Here is a 20609-nt window from a genome sequence, read left to right as displayed (position 1 = left end):
CATGCAAAGAGTCAGATACGACTGAGTGACTAAGCATGCACACAGAGAACATGCAAACTATAATTCTTAATATGTCTTTAATCATTGGTGGTGTTCAAGGAATACCTAAAACTGTTTGACTTTGAAATGATTTAAAAGTTCTTCATCCAAAGGATTTCCTGGGAAATGGTAGTTTCTAGAACAGTGTAAATCAAGGGTATGAATGGTGATCCTCAGAGTGAAGCTCTTTTTCTTTTTTCCTATGGTGTATTTTTTCTTGAAAGTGATTTTCCAAATAGAAGAAGGCACAACACTATTAACTTATTTTTCAAAATTTGTATGTGAGGTTTTTTTCCCACGAAGTGATAGGGAAGCCTTTTCTAACCCATGGGACTGAAACCAGTATTGCTGCTGAGCTTAGGACAGTTCTTTTCAGCATTGATTGATTTGAGTGGCCAACATTCAAAATTAAATTCTTAGATTTGGATAGCAGATAATCAATAATGACAAAATATAGATTCTCCCACCCAGAGCTGCCTTGGAGCAAGTTTGCAGGCATAATGTGGTAGAAACTAACACGGTTGATGATTTTCCACATCTAGGGTTTTGATAACACCTCATCAAATACTAAGAACTGAAATAGATCATTTCAATAAAGTTATATCATTTCTTTGAAATGAATTCTATTGCATTACACTTTTGAATTTTTATCATTGCTTTAATCAAATCTTCTGCCACTGTTTTATTTTTTTTAAAGCATCCTCATTTATTATCCTTATTCTCTCTAGCCATCTAGTTAATGAAGTAGGAAAGCATTTGTATTCTAGGAGTTTGGAGTTGTTCTTAGAGCTAAAGTGGCTAGAATTGGGACTGAAAAGAGAACGGCTTTCTGCAAGAGTGAAGTTTCCAGGATCTTAAGCATTCACGTTCTGTAGTTTGTTGCACAGAAATTTTTGTTTGTTGCCTCAAATTCAATAATACTTTTAAAAAGTTTGAAACTGAGTTAGGAATAGAAGAAACCATGAACTATAAATTAGAAACATCTCAATTTAATTTTCATCTGACATATCCCCAAATTCTTTCTTTCTGCAAGTTCAGGTATGGGATAAAAGAAGAATAACAAGTATTTTAACTGTGCAACATTTTCTGTTTGATTGAGAATAGTGTGATTGTTTAAGATTGATATCTTACAAGGCTTTGGCACCTATCTATGCACCAACTAAACAATGAAGAGTAAGCATTAATTGCATGAGGAAATTGCTGACTTTTCTCTTTCTTTCTAACATCCTTCTTTCCTGGCCTTAACCCAGCCTTAGGTAGGAATACTATTATCATTTGGAAATGATATGCCAACATCGCATCTTTTGGAAGAAGCATATTATTATCATTGTTTCTGAAATACAACCTCAAGTACTTTTTGAGGGATTTGGGCAGGCTTTGAAATGTATTTCAGCAACATAGAGAAATGTTAGTATTAAAACAATCCAGTTATTTCCATCTCATAAAAGATGACATCTTAATTTAAATAGTAAAGCTGTGTTTTTTTATCAGATTTTCTATATACCAGAGATGTTTTGAAGTTTTAGATGATGTGTTAGCATCTATTTTGCTGGCACAGTCTATCAACTTTTATTCAACAGAAAAAAGTTTACCTTAAACTATAGAACTTGAAAAGTAGATCTTAACTAGAATAAATAATTGAGGTTAAGCTCCTAGATACGATTTTTTTTCTTTGGCTTTATCTAGTTGAGTCCTAGAAGGCAAAATTGTTGGCCTTATTTTGTTCAAACCTATTATAATACTCACTGTGTTTGAGCACAGTGAGTATTAACAAGTTTGTTTGAATCGTGTCTGGAAATCCCAGTCCCAGGTCTCCTGATGGTTTCCTGCAATTTTAACCAGATATTTTATAAGTTTTTGTGATGGGTAAGAAACCAGAGTGTGAATCTTTCAGCATAAAGCCATCCTGGTGAAACAATTTGAGGTTTTAGACTAACTGAGAAGTATATTACACATGTAATTGCTGATTTGTTCTAAGTTTACTCAAGTCTTTCAGCTTATCTGAAAAATTAAAAGATTTAGATATGGTGCAGTTGAGATCAATACCAGGACTCCTATGAGGTTATTAATTTCTTTGTACTTGAGGTCAGTAATTTGAATGTTCTAGTGATATTGAGTCTATTGCTATGTTTTAATATTTAAAACATAGAAGATCTAAGACTAGGTCATGTAAATGAATGGTAAAACAGTTAAATTTCATTTTAAGTCAGTGAGCTCACTGCTTTGAAATATTGTGCATAGTTTTGTTCTCCAAAAGGGGAATAACATTTGTCAGTAACTTGAATAGAAATTCTGTTGTGATCAGTTTATCTGCATTCTTTCAGAGATTCAGGTGATTGGAGTAGTGTTTGATATGCAGCTTCTAAGGTACATAAAATAGTATAGTGATCTGTAAGGTATCTGCAAGTACTGCTTCTTTTTAAAATACCCAATTCTGTTTAATTGTCAGCATATACACTGAAGTAGTTGCTAGAATCTTAACCTCAGGAACTTTAATATGAAATAAGTTTCTATAAATTTTTTTACTGAATAATATGTTAATATGTTGCTTAATCTTATATTGTATGGTCTTACAATAGAATTAGAATATATTCTATTTCTTTTAACTTTTATATAGATATCTTCCTTTTAGTTTGTCTTGTTATGTTCATTATGTATATTGAATTTATAACTTATATTGAATTAACTATAAATCATTATGATAGGTTTTCCTAGTAAAAATGCATATTAATACTAAATGTTCATTAGTAACAAAAAATATAAATAACCATCTCTGAAACAGTGAGAGTAAATGAGCATTACCATCAGTCTGCTAAGGAAGACTATGTTTTACTTGCTCTATGCTTCCTGAAGCGTATAAATGGTATTTGCTTAGAACAAAAGTGAGTTAAAATTTAGTCAAAGATAAAGCTTTATCCAAAAGATTAAGTGAAGAAACAGTTTACTTGACATTCTCAATTTGCAAAATGAAACATTGAGAAGACTTTAGAAATAAGAAAAAATAGCCAAAAACCTTCCTTCCACTGTCCTTTAAATCTTGATTTTCCATTTTCATCATACTTTGGTACTTTTAAAGATTCATTCATTGTTAAACTCAAATATATCTATTTTCACAGATTCTCCTCTGGCTTTGTTGTTTGACTTGAGGATATCATTTTATGGTAGAATCAGGCATTTGATTTGAAAAGATCAGCTAAGAAACATTCATGCAACACAAAATAGTCTAAAAATTTATTTTCTTCTTTCCAAATCTTGACATATTTATTTGATTCTCCTCCTAACTAATTTGATGGATCAGTTATGATGGTGTTATGATAGTTTTGGTGTTTGTGATTAATATATATTATGAATTTTATAAGAATTGTCTGAGTCTTTGAAACTTGAAAACCCACTTATAAGTTCTTAAGAGTTAATAGATAGTTGTATATTCATAAATGTACCTGAACTACTCTTTGGTATGTGGATGCCTCAGAAAACATAATGTAACTTCTCTCCCTCTCTCCTTCTGCCCCCACCCCAACTCCAGAAGTATGGAAAAACAGTGCAGACCTTTACTAAAGAGACAGAAGACTGTTGCACAGGGCACATCACAAAGCATGACTAATTTAAAAGTCCTCTTTAAACATCTTTGTTTCTTGTTTTTAAAGAGCTACTGCAAAATACGTGTTCTCTGTCCATCCTCACACACATGTGTGCCCATATGTGCTCACCTGCCTTCTTTTCTCCATTTTCCCAGCTTTGATGCTTTCTATTCCTCTCTGGTCACGTCTCCTTATCCTTTTTGGCTCACTTTTCAAGAGTCCATTTTCCTTTTATATTTATTCTCCCAGATGTCTTCTTCAACTTTTTCTTATGTAGAGCAATTTGACCTTCTTTTGGCCTCTCCTGGTCCATATAGCTGTACTCAGTACAGCAGAGGTCTTGTATGTAGCCCTGCAAACAGAAATATTGTCTCATTTAGAGGGGTTTTCTCTAGGAGAAAAATCACACTAACTAAACTAGCACTGTGAAGTGTCAATGTAAAATAGCCCCTATGGTCTGATAGTAATTCTCAATCAGTATACAATTTAAGGTCTGTTCAGTGACATCTTTATTATCTCTGCAAATGTTATAATTGCCCCAATGGTGGGGGTGATTAGACCTAAACTATAACCCTAAATGCATCTCATGCAGGGTCTCTCAATCTACATTATTTATATTTTGGAAAACAATCATATGCTTTGCTAGTAATCAAAAGACCTTCAAAAGAAAATAGGCTGCTCAAGTCAGAAGCTATTAAAGAAGAGTGGATGCACACTTATATGTAAATTGATTTTTAACAAAGGTACCAAAATAATTAACTGGAGAAAGGAAGATGTTTTCAGCAAATGGCTTAGAAACAACTATGTATCTGTGGCGGATTCATTTTGATATTTGGCAAAACTAATACAATTTTGTAAAGTTTAAAGATAAAATTAAAAAAAAAGATAAACATTACTAAATTTCAAAAAAAAAAAATAATAAAATAAACCTTACACCCTTACTTCACTATACACAAAATTCTTTTGAAACGGATCAAAGACCTAAGAATAAAATCTAAAACTATAAGGCTTCTAAAAAAAACCAGAGAATATTTTTATGGACCGGAGATAGGCAGAAATTTATTAGATAGAATACAGAAAGCAATAACCATAAGGGGAAAATTGAGAAATTAGATTCCATGAAGGTTTAAAACTTCTGATTATTGATACACAATAGAAATTATAAGCCACAGACTAATAGAATGTACTTTTAGTACATATTTGATTGTATTTGTTATCTGTTACCCAGTAACAAATCCAAACCTTAGTGGCTTAAGACAGTTATTATTTCTTGTCTCATGCTTTCTGTGAATAAGAAATTGGGGACCAGTTTGCCTACATGATTTTGGCTCAGTCTTTTCCATTAAGTTGCAGTAAGGTGTTGGCTAGGACCTTAGTCATCTAGCTTGACCAGGGGTATAAGATTCATTTCTAATGTAGCTCACTCAGATGATTGATAAGATAGTACTGTTACTGAGAGGCCTCAGATCCTCTCTCTCTAGGCTCTCCATAAGCCTGCTTCTTAACTGTTCTGTTCTGATGACAGCTGGCTTCCCTCCAGCAGAGCAAGGTGCCTTTTATGCATTAGCATCAGAAGTCATACATTATCACTTGAACTGTATCCTATTAGTTACACAGACCAGCCCTGATTCAATGTGGGAAGAGACTAGATCTACATAAGGACGTGGATACCAGAAGGCAAAAAACACTGGGGTCATTTTGGAGACACTGAAAAGAGTCTCACGTCTAGAACATACCATGATCAGTAATAAAAAGACAAACAACCCAATTAAAAATGGGCAGAAGACTTGAACAGATACTTCCTAAAGAAAGATATATTAATTGCCAATAAACTGAGTGCATAAAGTGCATAAAACATTAGTCATCAGAGAAATGCTCAATAAAACCATGATGAGAGAACCACTAAAATGGCTAAATTAAAGAAAGTGGCAACATAAATTTTGACAAAGATGTGTTGCAACTAGAACTTATACTCAACTTTCAGTTCAGTTCAGTTCAGTTGCTCAGTTGTGTCCGACTCTTTTCGACCCCATGAATCGCAGTACACCAGGCCTCCCTGTCCATCACCATCTCCCGGAGTTCACTCAGACTCATGTCCATCGAATCAGTGATGCCATCCAGCCATCTCATCCTCTGTCGTCCTCTTCTCCTCCTGCCCCCAATCCCTCCCAGCATCAGAGTCTTTTCCAATGAGTCAACTCTTTGCATGGAGTTTCAACATTAGTATCATTCCTTCCAAAGAAATCCCAGGGCTGATCTCCTTCAGAATGGACTGGTTAGATCTCCTTGCAGGCCAAGGGACTCTCAAGAGTCTTCTCCAACACCACAGTTCAAAAGCATCAATTCTTTGGTGCTCAGCTTTCTTCACAGTCCAACCCTCACATCCATACATGACCACAGGACAAACCATAGCCTTGGCTAGACGGACCTTTGTTGGCAAAGTAATGTCTCTGCTTTTCAATATGCTATCTAGGTTGGTCATAACTTTTCTTCCAAGGAGTAAGCGTCTTTTAATTTCATGGCTGCAGTCACCATCTGCAGTGATTTTGGAGCCCCAAAAAATAAAGTCTGACACTGTTTCCACTGTTGCCCCATCTCTTTCCCATGAAGTGATGAGACCAGATGCCATGATCTTAGTTTTCTGAATGTTGAGCTTTAAGCCAACTTTTTCACTCTCAACTTTACTTGCAAGTAAAATAGCAAGTAAAAAAGTTACAACTTGGAGGAAAGTCAAAATAGCCAAAATCTGAAACATGCCTGTGTTTAATCAATAAAGGAATGAATAAGTTTTGATATTACTGTGTGTATTAGTATTAGATGCACAATATAATTAATGCACAAAATAAACTGCATAAATTACTTATTTTTATTTTGTCGAGTTATCATACTACTCTGCAATCAAAATTAATGAGTTGCTAGTTAATAGAGTGTGGATGAATCTCCCCAGCACTATGCTAAGCCATAGAAGCTGCACACTGAAGCATATATGTTGATGATACCATTTGTAGGCAGTTCTAGAATAGGCAAAACTAATCCATGGTGCAATAATATGGTGGGAATTAACTGTGAAGGGGCATAAAAGAAACATCAGGGGTGGTTGAAATGTCCTGCAACCCAAATATAGTATGTACCTGGGTTAGTCAGATATGTGTTTATAGAACTCATTGAATTGTATATTGGATTTGTGCATTTCACCATAAGTGGACTTTACTTAAAACTGCAACAAATATTGAACTCTACATTTGTTTTTTGCAGAGATAATTAACAACTGTGAAACTATCTTTCTTGTATTCTAAGCCTGAGCAAATGAGTAAATGTATTGCAGATAATGGGAATCAGTTTTCTCCTCTTTGGAGAAGGGAGTAACATGTATAAAGGGCAAGACTAAATTGTACTCTGTGATATTAAAATGGAATTAGAGATATTATGAATTCATAGTTTATAATAGACAGATATGATTGTAATCATGAGGAAATACCAGTCTAATTCAAATTGAGGAATATTTTGCAATATAATTCACCTGTACTTTTCAAATTGTTCAAGGTCAAAAACTGTAAAGAAACCAAATATAGTCATGAATCTGGTAGGGGATGTACATGCTAGGGCTGAATGACTACTAAGAGGAAAACCTCAACAGACCCTAAACTTTCATCTCTGGCTGATGTGTAGCTTCCATGAAAACAAGAAGTCAAAGGTAGAATGGTAAACAATGGCTAAGCATTGAAAGAATACCCACCACAGAGCCAATCTGCAAGCATCTAGAGAGTTTGTCTTTCCCACCCTTTGGATCCAGGAACTTAAGGAAATCTCTGTCAGATCATCAGCTGGTAATGAAACAGAGATTTGAGTGACTATGCTTGACAAAGTGTTTACAGAAGAATTTAGAAAAATTATTAGAGAAATGACTACACCCCACACAAGCACCAACAACAAACCCTGAGCAGGTGGGAGAACCCTATTTCCAGAATTACCACATTATAATATAGAAAATGTTCAATTTTCAGTAAGAAATTATGCTTGAAAAGAAAGTATGACTCAGGAAAAGAAAGGAATAGGAACTATCCTTGAGAAAGCTCAGATATTGATCCTACTATAAACAGACTTTAAATCAACTGTCCTAAGTATCCTCACAGAGCTAAAGGAAAGTACACTAATGAAGCTAAGGGAATCAAGGAGAATGAGTTTTGCTGCTGCTGCTGCTGCTGCTGCTAAGTCGCTTCAGTCGTGTCTGACTCTGTGAGACCCCATAGACGGCAGCCCACCAGGCTCCCCTGTACCTGGGATTCTCCAGGCAAGAACACTGGAGTGGGTTGGCATTTCCTTCTCCAATGCATGAAAGTGAAAAAAGAAAGTGAAGTCACTCAGTCATGTCCGACTCTTAGTGACCCCATGGACCGCAGCCTACCAGGCTTCTCTGTCCATGGGATTTTCCATGCAAGAGTACTGGAGTGGGGTGCCATTTCCTTCTCCAGTGCATGAAAGTGAAAAGTGAAAGTGAAGTTGCTCAGTCATGTCTGACTCTGAAGTAATAGCAATAAAGAGATACAAATTGTAAAAAAAAAAAAAAAAAAAAAGTATCAAATAGAAATTCTGGAACTAAACATTTCCTATAGCTGAAAGGAAAATTTTAGTGAAGGGGTTCAACAGCAGATTTGAATACACAGGAAAAATCTTCAGTGAACGTGAAGGTAGGTCAATTAATACTATCCAGTCTGAAAAAACAGAAGAAAAAAAAATGAAGAGAAATGAACACAGCTTAAGAGACTATGTGACATTACCAAGTATACCAACATATGTATAATAGGAATTTCAAAGGGCAAGGAGAGAAGAAAAGGGGCAGAAAGAATATTTGAAGATATAATGGCTGAAAACATTCCAAATTCAATGAAATATATGAATCTACACATCCAAGAAGCTGAATAACTCCCAACAGGAAAAAATCACAGACCCACACTGAGACACATAATTACTGTCAAAAGCTGAAGTTGCTGAATCTTGAAAACAGCAAGAAAGAAGCAACTTACAACATACAACCTATACACAATAAGATTAACAACCGGTTTCTCTTCAGATACTATGAAGGACAGAGGGCTGACATATTTAGAGTACTGAAAGAAAAAATTGTCAACCAAGAATTCTATACCTACAAAATTATTCTTCAAAAATGAAGGAGATAGATATTAAACCATTCACAGATTAAGAAAAACTGAGGGAGTTTGTTGGTAGTAGCTCTACTCTACCCCAAATACTAAAATGAGTACTTTAAGGCTGAAATGAAAGGACACTAGATAATAACTTGAAGCTATATTAAGAAATAACACTAGCAAAGATAACATAGGTAAATTAAAAGGGCAATATTTTATTTGTAGTGTATAACTCCTGTTCATCCCTCTGTGATTTAAAAGACAAATGTGTAAGACAGTAATTAAAAAATCTATGTTAATGGTCACACTGTATAAAAATGTAATTTGTGAAAATACTATAAAGGAAAATGGAACTCTACAAGAGTAGAATTTTTCAAAATACTGTTCAAGTTGGTATTTATTCAAACTAGATTGCTGTAAATTTAAGATGTTAATTGTAATCCACAGAGTGGCCACTAAGAAAATAACTAGGTATGGTTCCATTTACATGAAATATCCAGAAAAAGTAAAGACAGAAAGTACATTAGTGGTTTCCAGGGGCTAGAGGGAGGAGCAGTGGAATGTGACTAAATGGATAAGGGGTTTCCATGGGGTGATGAGAACATTCTGGAACCAGGTAGTGGTGGTGGTTATATAATGTTTTTATTGTACTTAATACCACCAAATTGTACATTTTAAAATGGTTAACATGGTAAATTTTATGGTAAGTACATTTTACCACAGGTTTAAAAAATTATGAAAAAAAAAAATAAAGAGCATGGTACTGGCATAAAAATAGACACATAGATCAGTGGAGTGAAATGAGGAATCCAGAAATAAACGCACATATATATGGTCAATTTGTTTTCAACAAGAGTACCAGATGGTAAAAGAATAATCATTTCAATAAATGGTATGGGCTTAACTGGATATCACATGCGAAAGAATAAATTTAGTCCCTACCTCTCATTAATACAAAGTTAACTCAAAATAGATCAGTGACCTAAATATAAAAGCTAAAACTGCAGAACTGTTAGAGAAACAGGTAAATCTTCATGATTCTGGATTTTGTGATGAAGTCTTTGATATGACATCAAAAGCACAAGCAATAAGAAAAAAATAGACAAGTTGAGCTTCATCAATATTTAAAATTTCTATGCACCAAAGAACATAATCAGGAGAGTGAAAGGCAATGAGCAGAATGAAAGAATTTATTTGCAAACCCTGTATCAGATACATGTTTAGTATATAGAATATATAGAGAACCTTACAACTCAACAACAGAAAACAAATAACCCAATTCAAAAAAATGGGCAAAGGATTTGAATAGATATTTCTCCAAAGAAATACAAATCGCCAACAGACACATGAAAAGATGCTCAACATCATTAGACACTAGGGAAATGTAAATCAAACCACAATAAAATACAAGTTGGCACTCACTAAGATGGATATAATTTAAAAAATGAAAAAAAAACTCAGGATGTGGAGAAATTGGAACCATTTTACATTGCTGGTAGTAATGCAAAATGGTATAGCTGCTGTGGAAAACAGTTTGGCCACTCTGCAAAAACGTGAACATAGATGTGTGATATGACTCAGCAGTTCCATTCCCAGATATATACCCAAAAGAATTGAAAGCAGATACTCAAACAAATACTTGTACGTGAATGTACATAGTAGCATTATTCACAACAGCCGAAAGGTGGAAACAACTCAAATACCCTTTAATGGATGAATGGATAAACAATTTATGGTATATATACAATGGAATATTATTTGGCAATAAAAAGGAATGAAATACTGATTGCTGCTACAACACAGATGGACCAACAAAAACCATGATCTGCAAAAGAAACCAAATTTTAAAAGCCCACACATTTTATGATTAAATGGTTAGAATGCTGAATTGTATGTAATGTGAATTTTACCACAATGGAAAATAATAATAAACCTCCAAAGGAAAAAACAAAGATGGACAAAGAAAGCTGTTTTGGATTAGTGGAGATTAAAATGACATGACAACTAAAGGCCATTTATGTTTGTGGACTACACCCTGGACTAGAAGGAAAGTTCAGTTAGTTCAGTCGTGTCCGACTCTTTGCAACCCCATGGACTGCAGCATGCCAGGCCTCCCTGTCCATCACCAACTCCTGGAGTCTACTCAAACTCAAGTCCATTGAGTTGGTGATGCCATCCAACCATCTCATCCTCTGTCATCCCCTTCTCCTGCCTTCAATCTTTCCCAGCATCAGGGTCTTTTCAAATGAGTCTGTTCTTTGCATCAGGTGGCCAAAGTATTGGAGTTTCAACTTCAATATCAGTCCTTCCAGTGAATATTCAGGACTGATTCCCTTTAGGATGGACTGGTTGGATCTCCTTGCAGTCCAAGGGACTCTTCAAGTGTCTTCTCCAATATCACAGTTCAAAGGCATCAATTTTTTGGCACCCAGCTTTCTTTATAGTCCAACTCTCACATCCTTACATGATTACTGGAAAAACCGCAGCTTTGACTAGACAGACCTTTGTTGGCAAAGTAATGTCTCTGCTTTTTAACATGCTGTCTAGGTTGGTCACAACTTTTCTTCCAAGGAGTAAACATCTTTTAATTTCATGGCTGCAGCCACCATCTGCAGTGATTTTGGAGCCCCAAAAAATAAAGTCAGCCACTGTTTCCACTGTTTCCCCATCTATTTGCCATGAAGTGATGGGACCAGATGCCATGATCTTAGTTTTCTGAATGTTGAGCTTTAAGCCAACTTTTTTACTCTGCTCTTTGACTTTCGTCAAGAGGCTCTTTAGCTGTTCTTCGCTTTCTGCCATAAGGGTTGTGTCATCAGCATATTTGAGGTTATTGATATTTCTCCCAGCAATCTTGATTCCAGCTTGTGCTTCATCCAGCTCAGAATTTCTCATGATGTACTCTGCATATAAGTTAAATAAGCAGGGGACAATATACAGCCTTGACGTACTCCTTTTCCTATTTGGAACCAGTCTGTTGTTCCATGTCCACTTCTAACTTACTTCCTGACCTGCATACAGATTTCTCAGAACGCAGGTCAGGTGGTCTGGTATTCCCATCTCTTGAAGAATTTTCCGCAGTTTGTGGTGATCCACACAGTCAAAGGCTTTGGCATAGTCAATAAGGCAGAAATAGGTGTTTTTCTGAAACTCTCTTGCTTTTTCAGTGATCCAGCAGATGTTGGCAATTTGATCCATTTTCAATTTGATCTCTTATTCCTCTACCTTTTCTAAAACCAGCTTGAACATCTGGAAGTTCACGGTTTACGTATTGCTGAGGCCTGGCTTGGAGAATTTTGAGCATTACTTTACTAGCGTGTGAGATGAGTGCAATTGTGTGGTAGTTTGAGCATTCTTTGACATTGTCTTTCTTTGGGATTGGAATGAGGAATGACCTTATCCAGTCCTGTGGCCACTGCTGAGTTTTCCAGATTTGCTGGCATTTTGAGGGCAGCACTTTAGCTCAACTGGAATTCCATCACCTCCACTAACTTTGTTCGTAGTGATGCTTCCTAAGGTCCAGTTGACTTCACATTCCAGGATGTCTGGCTCTAGGTGAGTGATCACACCATTGTGATTATCTGGATCGTGAAGATCTTTTTTGTATAGTTCTGTGTATTCTTGCCACCTCTTCTTAATATCTTCTGCTTCTGTTAGGTCCATAGAAGGAAAGTATTAATAGCTAAAAAGTAAATTACTGAGATAGTTTGCTAAATTTGATAATAGGCTGTGGATTACAAGTAATAATATGTATCAGTGTTAAATATCCTGATTTTATCAAATTTTTACTGTAGTATATGAGAGAATGTCTTTGTTCATAGGAAGTATTTATTGAAGTCTAAAGGGTCATGGCTCCAAGTTTTGATATAATGTAAAAGAAGATATGTAAAATGATAAAGCAAATAAGGAGATATGTAAACTGTTGGTGAATGTGAGTAAAAAGCATATGGGAGTTCCTTATACAGTTCTCTCCACATTTCTGAGTTTGAAATTACCTCAAAATTAAAAGTTATAAACTTAAGATTTGTCTTTTTATTTTCTGAGCAGCAGCATGGTCCAGATGATTCTTAGAAAAATAATATTGGATATGTTTTTTTGGCCTGGTTTCCTCCTTTCAGTTTGTCCTTAGATTTTTGTCTAAGATTTTGTCTAAGATTTTTGTTTCTCAACTTCTGGATCCCAATGTACTATTTATTTTCTTTTATTATAGCAGTCTCTCTATAAGATTATTACATAATTAATATGGGTTACCCAGCTTCTATTCATATTTATTCTCACAAGTAAGATTGTATGCCATTGACAGCCTATTCTCATTTTGTGTATTTTTTTCTAGTTCACATGCTTTTCCTTTGCAGTATCTTGGATAATGTTAAAAAATGTACAATTTTCTTTTGAGAAATTAAAATATTAACTTCCCAGTGAACAACTTTGCTTCTCTTTTCATCCAGTAGCCTTTTTTTGTCTGAAATTTGTGTTTAATCTGTTGGTAGAAGATCAAGTGTGATATGAGGTCTAACCTTAATTGGACTGTGGGCTCATTTTTGGTTTTGGCTCAAGCAAGTAATCTCTAAATGCTGTTAGGCCAGACCAGGCTTTCTGCCCATCACAAATGAGTCAGAGAAGCCCTTTCCTTAGTAGAAACTGCCATCAAAACCTCTTACTGCTTTATTGGCATTCAACTTTGGATTTTTGCCTTTTCCACCGTTGCTGTTTCATATTACAAGCAAATATCCAGGAGAGGCTATTTTGAGGGGGTTTACTAAGAAGATCATGATGATTCATTTGGTCCTCATGTCTTCCATTGGTTAACCACTTTTCTTTCCTTTGTGTGTATGATGGGATCTTCACTAGACAGAGGTAACCTATTGGGTGGCTGTGTACCTGGATGGTGGTGTGGTGGTGCTTGTTGGTTTAGTTTCCATGACGCTCCTCCCAAGGTTATGCTTGCAGTGCTGCTGCTTACTTTGTGCTTGCATGATATTACTTTGACTGCGCTTTGTTGGTTTGGGTTTTTAAAACCTCCTCTCTCTTTTTTTGGTACCTAGAATAATTCCTGAAATTTCTTTGGTTGGTCCAAAGTGAGTCAAACTTATAAAAATGAGTTTCAAGTCTAACTCTTTGATGGATCCTTTTCAGTTTTTGAAAGTATCATCAATGTCACCTCTTAAGTTTCTGGTCTGGTAGGGAATCAGAAAAAAAAAAAAAGGGGAGGGGTAGGTTTCCCTTAAACACCCAGGAATAGACTGCTTCCCGGATAGACCATTTCTGAACCTGAGAATGGTTCTCAGAGAAAGCTGACAGAGCTCTCTCTCAGAGAGGGACCTGAGAGAGCTAACAAACTCTCTTTGTTAGCATATAGATTAAAGAAAATAAATACATACACAGAGTTAAAACTAAGTTATAGGAGAGTTTCTTCAAATAGCTAAAATTTAGGAGCCTCCACCAAAGTAACAGTAAATATGACTAAATTATATCATGCCTAAAGCTTGATGTGTATGTCTGATTTGACATATTTCAGAGGTGCTATTTACTCTGTAAACTGTTCTACATTTCAAAAACTAAGATTCTTGGGGTTCATAAGATATAAGTTAAAATTAATATTTCAGAAATTAATTTTCTGAGCATTTGGGTGGGTGTTGACAATAGTTGCTAACTTCTTCATTTCTGATCACTAGTTCTAATCATTAGTTGTTTTTCTTGGGTATTTAGAACTGATTTTTTTCCCCTACCTTATATACCTCTATAGAAAAAGGTGGATTGTTTTTCAAACTCAGAAACAAATTCAGACCTGAAGCGGGCCTGTTATATATTAAATGGCAGGAGTTCATAAAACTGAAAACTTTGCATTGCTCACATTAAGCCAGTGTTGGAGCAAATAAACAAAATCATCTTTTGCTTATAATTTTAATCATCTTAAAAACTGTAAAGGATTCATTAATTTGGAATGGCCATCAGAGAAATGCTTACAATAAATAGCATAAAACTGTCAGATAAATGGTCATTCATCTCTAACTATTTATATTCTTATTCTGTTATATCTTCTTTTTATCTTTTGGTTGGACCCATACTCAATAGAAAATTGCCCAGGAACGAGAAAAATTTGCTGATGAAGGCAGTATATTTTACACCCTTGGAGAATGTGGACTCATATCCTTTTCAGACTACATTTTCCTTACAACTGTTCTTTCGAGTAAGTATGAACTTTTTATTCACTTACAGGTAGCATACAGGATTATAAAAAGAGTTAAGTTGATTGGAAGAGGAAACAAAACATGTTTGCAAAGTTAATGAATGATAAGTTACATCAAATTTCATTTGTTTTGGAGTCTCTATAACTTGTATATAGAACCACCTGAAAAACAGGGAGGAAAATAAAGTATCCAGGTAAAGTTAGAAGAAAACAAAAAAGCAACTGTGAAGTTACCTTTTAACTGTTTGAAGCTCAAGATAATTTATACATTGCCTGCTCCTTTAGCCCTCATTAATGTTTATACTTCCTCAGTAAAACACATATTAATCTAGTATTTCCTTTACTAAAGATGATTGGCTCGGTTGTTCTAATTGTGTTGAACATTCATTTTTGAACCTTGGAAGATTACTTCTTAAAACACAAAACTCAGCTTTTACTCCTTTAGAGCACTGATGAATTTCTGATTATTCTAGGCTAAACAGTTTTGTTGATTAGTATGCTACTGTAAGTGTTCTTAGCATTATTTCCCTTTAGTATGACTTTGTTTTAACCATTCAGAAAAAAAAGTGTATGTCTCTAGCTCTCTGTGTGCATTCCATTGAAATCTACCTAACTTGATCCAAAGAGATCTGATACTTGAAAGAAGTGATTCTCAATTTTTTTCCCATGGAGGATAGAACCAAATAAAAATAAACACCTCTTCCTACCCTTCTCCAGAGTAGGCATCTATAAAGATAAAACTGTAAACAGTTTTCCAAACTTATGGTTTCCAGTGGGGAAGGGATGAGGAGGGATAAATTGGGAGATTGGGATTGACATATATACTACTGTATATAAGTGTGTTAGTCGCTCAATCGTGTCCAACTCTTTGCGACCTTATGGACTATAGCCCACCAGGCTCCTCTGTCCATGAAATTCTCCAGGCAAGGATACTGGGGTGGTTTGCCATTTCCTCCTCCAACTGTATATAAAATAGATAATTAATAAGGACCTACTGTATAGCACAGGGAACTCTTCTCAATACTCCATAATGACCTATATGGGAAAAATATCTAGAAAAGAGTGAACATATGTGTAATTGATTTACTTCGCTGTGTAGCAGAAACCAACACAACATTGTATATCAACTGTATTCCATAAAAAAGATTAAAAAAAAATTTTTTTAAACTATAAACAATTTTCAGTAAATGATATACACAGTTCCTGCCATAGCTGTGACCACTGTTACTCTTCTTTCCTCCAATTGACAGAAAAAATGAACAAACATAGACTGATATGCTTTACCACAGCTGTCCCTGAGTACCAAAGTAATTGAATAAATTTGTAGTGGACCAGTGCTCTAGCAGCATAGATATATATTAACTTGTTATGAAGACCCAAAATAGTAAACTCAAAGCACATTTGTGATCTTATATTTTGTATTATTAATATTATTTTGATGCATTTTCAAAACAGACTTCAGTTCAAATCCTGGCCCCACCACTTCTTACCTATGATTAAGTGTCAGGAAGACCACAGAGCAGAATCTTCAGTTTCTGTTGAAGATAGAAACTGTACATTGTGTAGCTCCCTAAATTCAGATTTTTTTTTAAAAGTCACATTGACTTGTGAGTACTGGGAACCCCTCCAAGTAGCTCTACAGGTCTGGGCACCTTTACTTCTTCGTACTCAGCTCCTGGCTTAACCTTGGTGTGTGGTTTACAAAAAATGCTTAAAATTACAATCGCATATACTTTCTGTATTTGTCAGGATGAGAAAATATGATAAGGATATGATTTTTAAGATTTTCTCTTTTCACTAGTTTTAAGCATTTTGATTATTATATGCTTTTAGTATTTCTCTTCCCTCATTGCAGGCAGACTCTCTACCAGCTGAGCCATCAGGGAAGCCCTGTATTTCTCAGCCTTAGCACTGTTGATGTTGTAGGCAGGGTAACTGATTTTTGTGAGGGCTGTCCTTTCCATTATAGGCTGTTTAGCAGCGTTCCTGGCCTCTGCACATTAGATGCCAGGCATGCACACTTTCCCCCACCCTGTTGTTGCAAACAAAAATGTCATTGTCAAATGTCCCCAGAGGAGTAGGAATGGGGAGGAATAATCCCTGGTTGAGAACCACTGACGTAGTTTTTAGCAGGGCTGTTTGGTTTTCGTTTCATATGTACCTCTCTAGTGTTCTTGTGTTTCTTGTCTTGGGATTCTTTGAGTTTTGGGGTCTGTGGGTTTATAGTTTTCATCAAATTTGGAAAAATTTCAGCTCTTATTTCACCAAATACTTTTCTTTGAGGACTTCAATTGCACCTACATTTTCCTTATATCACCTGTGTAATGTTTGTAGTTTACTATCTTCATTTTACAGATGAGGAAATTGAGGCATACAAAACAATTAAAAACTTGCAATAAATGTTGGAGAGGGTGTGGAGAAAAGGGAACTCTCTTACACTGTTGGTGGGAATCCAAACTAGTACAGCCACTATGGAGAACAGTGTGGAGATTTCTTAAAAAACTGGAAACAACTGCCGTACAACCCAGCAATCCCACTGCTGGGCATACACACCGAGGAAACCAGAATTGAAAGAGACACGTGTACCCCAGTGTTCATCACAGCACTGTTTATAATAGCCAGGACACGGAAGCAACCTAGATGTCCATCGGCAGATGAATGGATAAGAAAGCTGTGGTACATATATACAATGGAGTATTACTCAGCCATTAAAAAGAATACATTTGAATCATTTCTAATGAGGTGGATGAATCTGGAGCCTATTATACAGAGTGAAGTAAGCCAGAAAGAAAAACACCAATACAGTATACTAACATATATATATGGAATTTAGAAAGATGGTAACGATAACCCTGTATGCGAGACAGGATAAGAGACACAGATGTATATAACAGTCTTTTAGACTCTGTTGGAGAGGGTAAGGGTGGGATGATTTGGGAGAATGGCATTGAAACATGTATATTATCATATGTGAAACGAATCACCAGTTCAGATTCGATTCATGACCCAGGGTGCTCGGGGCTGGTACACTGGGATGACCCAGAGGGATGGTACGGGGAGGGAGGTGGGAGGGGGGTTCAGGATGGGGAACACGTGTACACCCGTGGCGGATTCATGTCAATGTATGGCAAAACCAATACAATATTGTAAAGTAATTAGCCTCCAATTAAATACATTTATATTAAAAAAAAAAAAACTTGCCTCAAGTCCCACAGTAAGTAGATGATTTAGGGCTTGAACCCAGGCCACTCCAGCACATGGGCTTCTGTCACTTGGCTTTACTGCAGTGGTCACGTTTTCAGCAGTGATAAGCCATAGCTTACCATAGTGCCTCTTCTTTCTCTAAAATGGAACTGTGGAAAGGCTGGTCATAAACTCTCCTGTAGATAATGGGCAGTTCAGGCATTCTTAAAATCCGTATGTTGTGCACTGCATTGTTTACTTTATTTAACACATCATGGAGGGAAATATGCCACAGAAATGACATTGAGATCAGTTATTTCCCACATCCTAATTGCTGCTAGAACGATAAGTGAGGCATTCAGTGAATCCACCTTTTTGTGAATAACAAGGAATCATTACATCTAAATACACTTCTTGCCAGGTCGTCAGGCAAGAAGAAATGCAATCCTTTAAACACCAAAAGCTTTGCTAGGGAGTGGCTTGGGCCTTGGAGAATACATTAGCATATTTATTCATGTGTTACTCTAATGAACAACATGGACCATTCTTCAGATTTCTAATGGAAAACCAGCTAGAGCAATGTGAACAGCATAACCCATATGATACAAGACTGTTGTATTTCTAATTATCTCGGTTTTTTTTTTTTTGCAAATTAATAGAATCAGTGGTGTTCAAGAATTTGCTATCAATTTTAGAAGTTTCATTTTTTAGCTAAACAAGAATTTTTTTGACTCACACCCAGAATAACAACCAATTTGGCAGCAATATCTTGTGCTTATAATAAGCAGTGACATAAATTTCTCGCTCTTCTCTGTATGTACTTTGGATAATGGGTGCCTTCTCTGGCCAACCTGAAATTTTAAATACCTTTTATCCTGTCACACACACACTTACACATACACATCTCCTAAATCCCTCTTTTGCTCTCTTTTTTCTCCTTGGCATTTGTCATGATTTCACATTCTATATCAGTTCAGTTTTTTTCAGTCACTCAGTCGTGTCCAACTCTTTGTGACCCCATGGACTGCAGCACGCCAGGCTTCTCTGTCCATCACCAACTCCCAGAGCTTACTCAAACTCATGTCCATTGAGTCAGTGATGCCATCCAACCATCTTGTCTTCTGTTGTCCCCTTCTCGTGCCTTCAGTCTTTCCCAGCATCAAGGTCTTTTCCAGTGAGTCAGTTCTTCTCATCAGGTGCCAGAATATTGGAGTTTCAGCTTCAGCATCAGTCCTTCCAATGAATATTCAGGACAGATTTCCTTTAGGACTGACTGGTTGGATCTCCTTGCAGTCCAAGGGAGTCTCTTTGCAGTCCAAGGCACTCTCAAGAGTCTTCTCCAACAACACAGTTCAAAAGCATCAGTTCTTGGATGCTCAGCTTTCTTTATAGTCCAACTTTCACATCCATACATGACTACTGGAAAAACCGTAGCTTTGACTAGACAGACCTTTGTTGGCAAAGTAACATCTCTGCTTTTTAATATGCTGTTTAGGTTGGTCATAGTTTTTCTTCTAAGGAGCAAGTGTCTTTTAATTTCACATTCTATATAATTGATTTATTTTCTTTCCTAAAAAATTATATGAGTTTCAGGTGTTCAGCATTATAATTCAATATCTTATATACGCTATAAAGTGATCACTATTACAAGTCTAGTTACCATCCGTCACCATATATAATTAACCCCCTTTACCTATTTCACCTACCCTTCAACCCCTTTCCCCTCTGGTAACCTCTAGTATGTTCTCTCTGAGTTTCGTTTTGCTTTATGTTGTTTATTTGTTTTTTTTTAGATTCCACATGTGAATGAAATCATTTGGTATTTGTCTTACTCCATCTGAATTACTTCACTTAGCATAATACCCTCAAGGTCCAAGGTTGTCACAAGTGGCAAGATTTTACCTTCCTTTATGACTGAGTTATGTTCCATTTTATACGTGTCTGTGTGTGTGTGTGTGTGCGCGCGCGCACGCGCGCATGTATGTGTGTATATCACATCTTCTTTATCCATTCATCCATCAGTGAACACATAGGTTGTTTCTGTGGCATGGCCATTGTAAATAATGCTGCATTGAACATAGGGATACCCTTATCTTTTAAAATTGGTATTTTTGTGTTCTCCAGATAAATACCCAGAAGTGGATAATTGATATATCTTCTTTATTGTCCATCCTCCTACCTAGAATGTAACTGCTTGACAGTGAGCATAGGTTTGTAATGATTATTTGTTACAGTTTGTAGTGGTATTAATTACAAACTTATCTACTATATATAAAGCATTGTGGCAAAGTAACAAAGCAAGGATTGTGTTTTTTTCAGTCTTCTCTGAAATGAAGTTTGTAAAACAGAAGACTCTACTGTTTATATCCTGAGTTGAGAACAGTTCTTTTAGCTGTTGATGTCCTCAGTTCACATCCAGTACCAGTGGAGTGAGGAAAATATGTTTTTAAGCTAACCTACTTCTAAATGAAG

The 20609-nt window shown here is 35.9% G+C and overlaps 1 protein-coding gene across 4 annotated transcripts in view; it reads left to right on the top strand.

The window, feature by feature from the left end:
* The window catches only part of MICU1 (mitochondrial calcium uptake 1), a 223646-nt gene that overhangs the window by 79268 nt on the left and 123769 nt on the right, over positions 1-20609 (top strand). For 2 of the 4 annotated variants that reach the window (XM_006077073.4, XM_006077071.4), the window contains 2 exons: positions 13616-13621; positions 14840-14954. In XM_006077073.4, the coding sequence (XP_006077135.4) occupies positions 13616-13621; positions 14840-14954 (121 nt within the window). The remainder of the gene's footprint in view (positions 1-13615; positions 13622-14839; positions 14955-20609) is intronic. The other 2 variants (XM_006077074.4, XM_006077072.4) reach the window with 1 other exon arrangement.

This window comes from Bubalus bubalis, chromosome 4, assembly GCF_019923935.1.
Source record: "Bubalus bubalis isolate 160015118507 breed Murrah chromosome 4, NDDB_SH_1, whole genome shotgun sequence".
NCBI classification, from domain to species: domain Eukaryota; kingdom Metazoa; phylum Chordata; class Mammalia; order Artiodactyla; family Bovidae; genus Bubalus; species Bubalus bubalis.
Note: the sequence above shows the minus strand (reverse complement) of the source record. Positions and strands in the feature narration are given on the sequence as shown.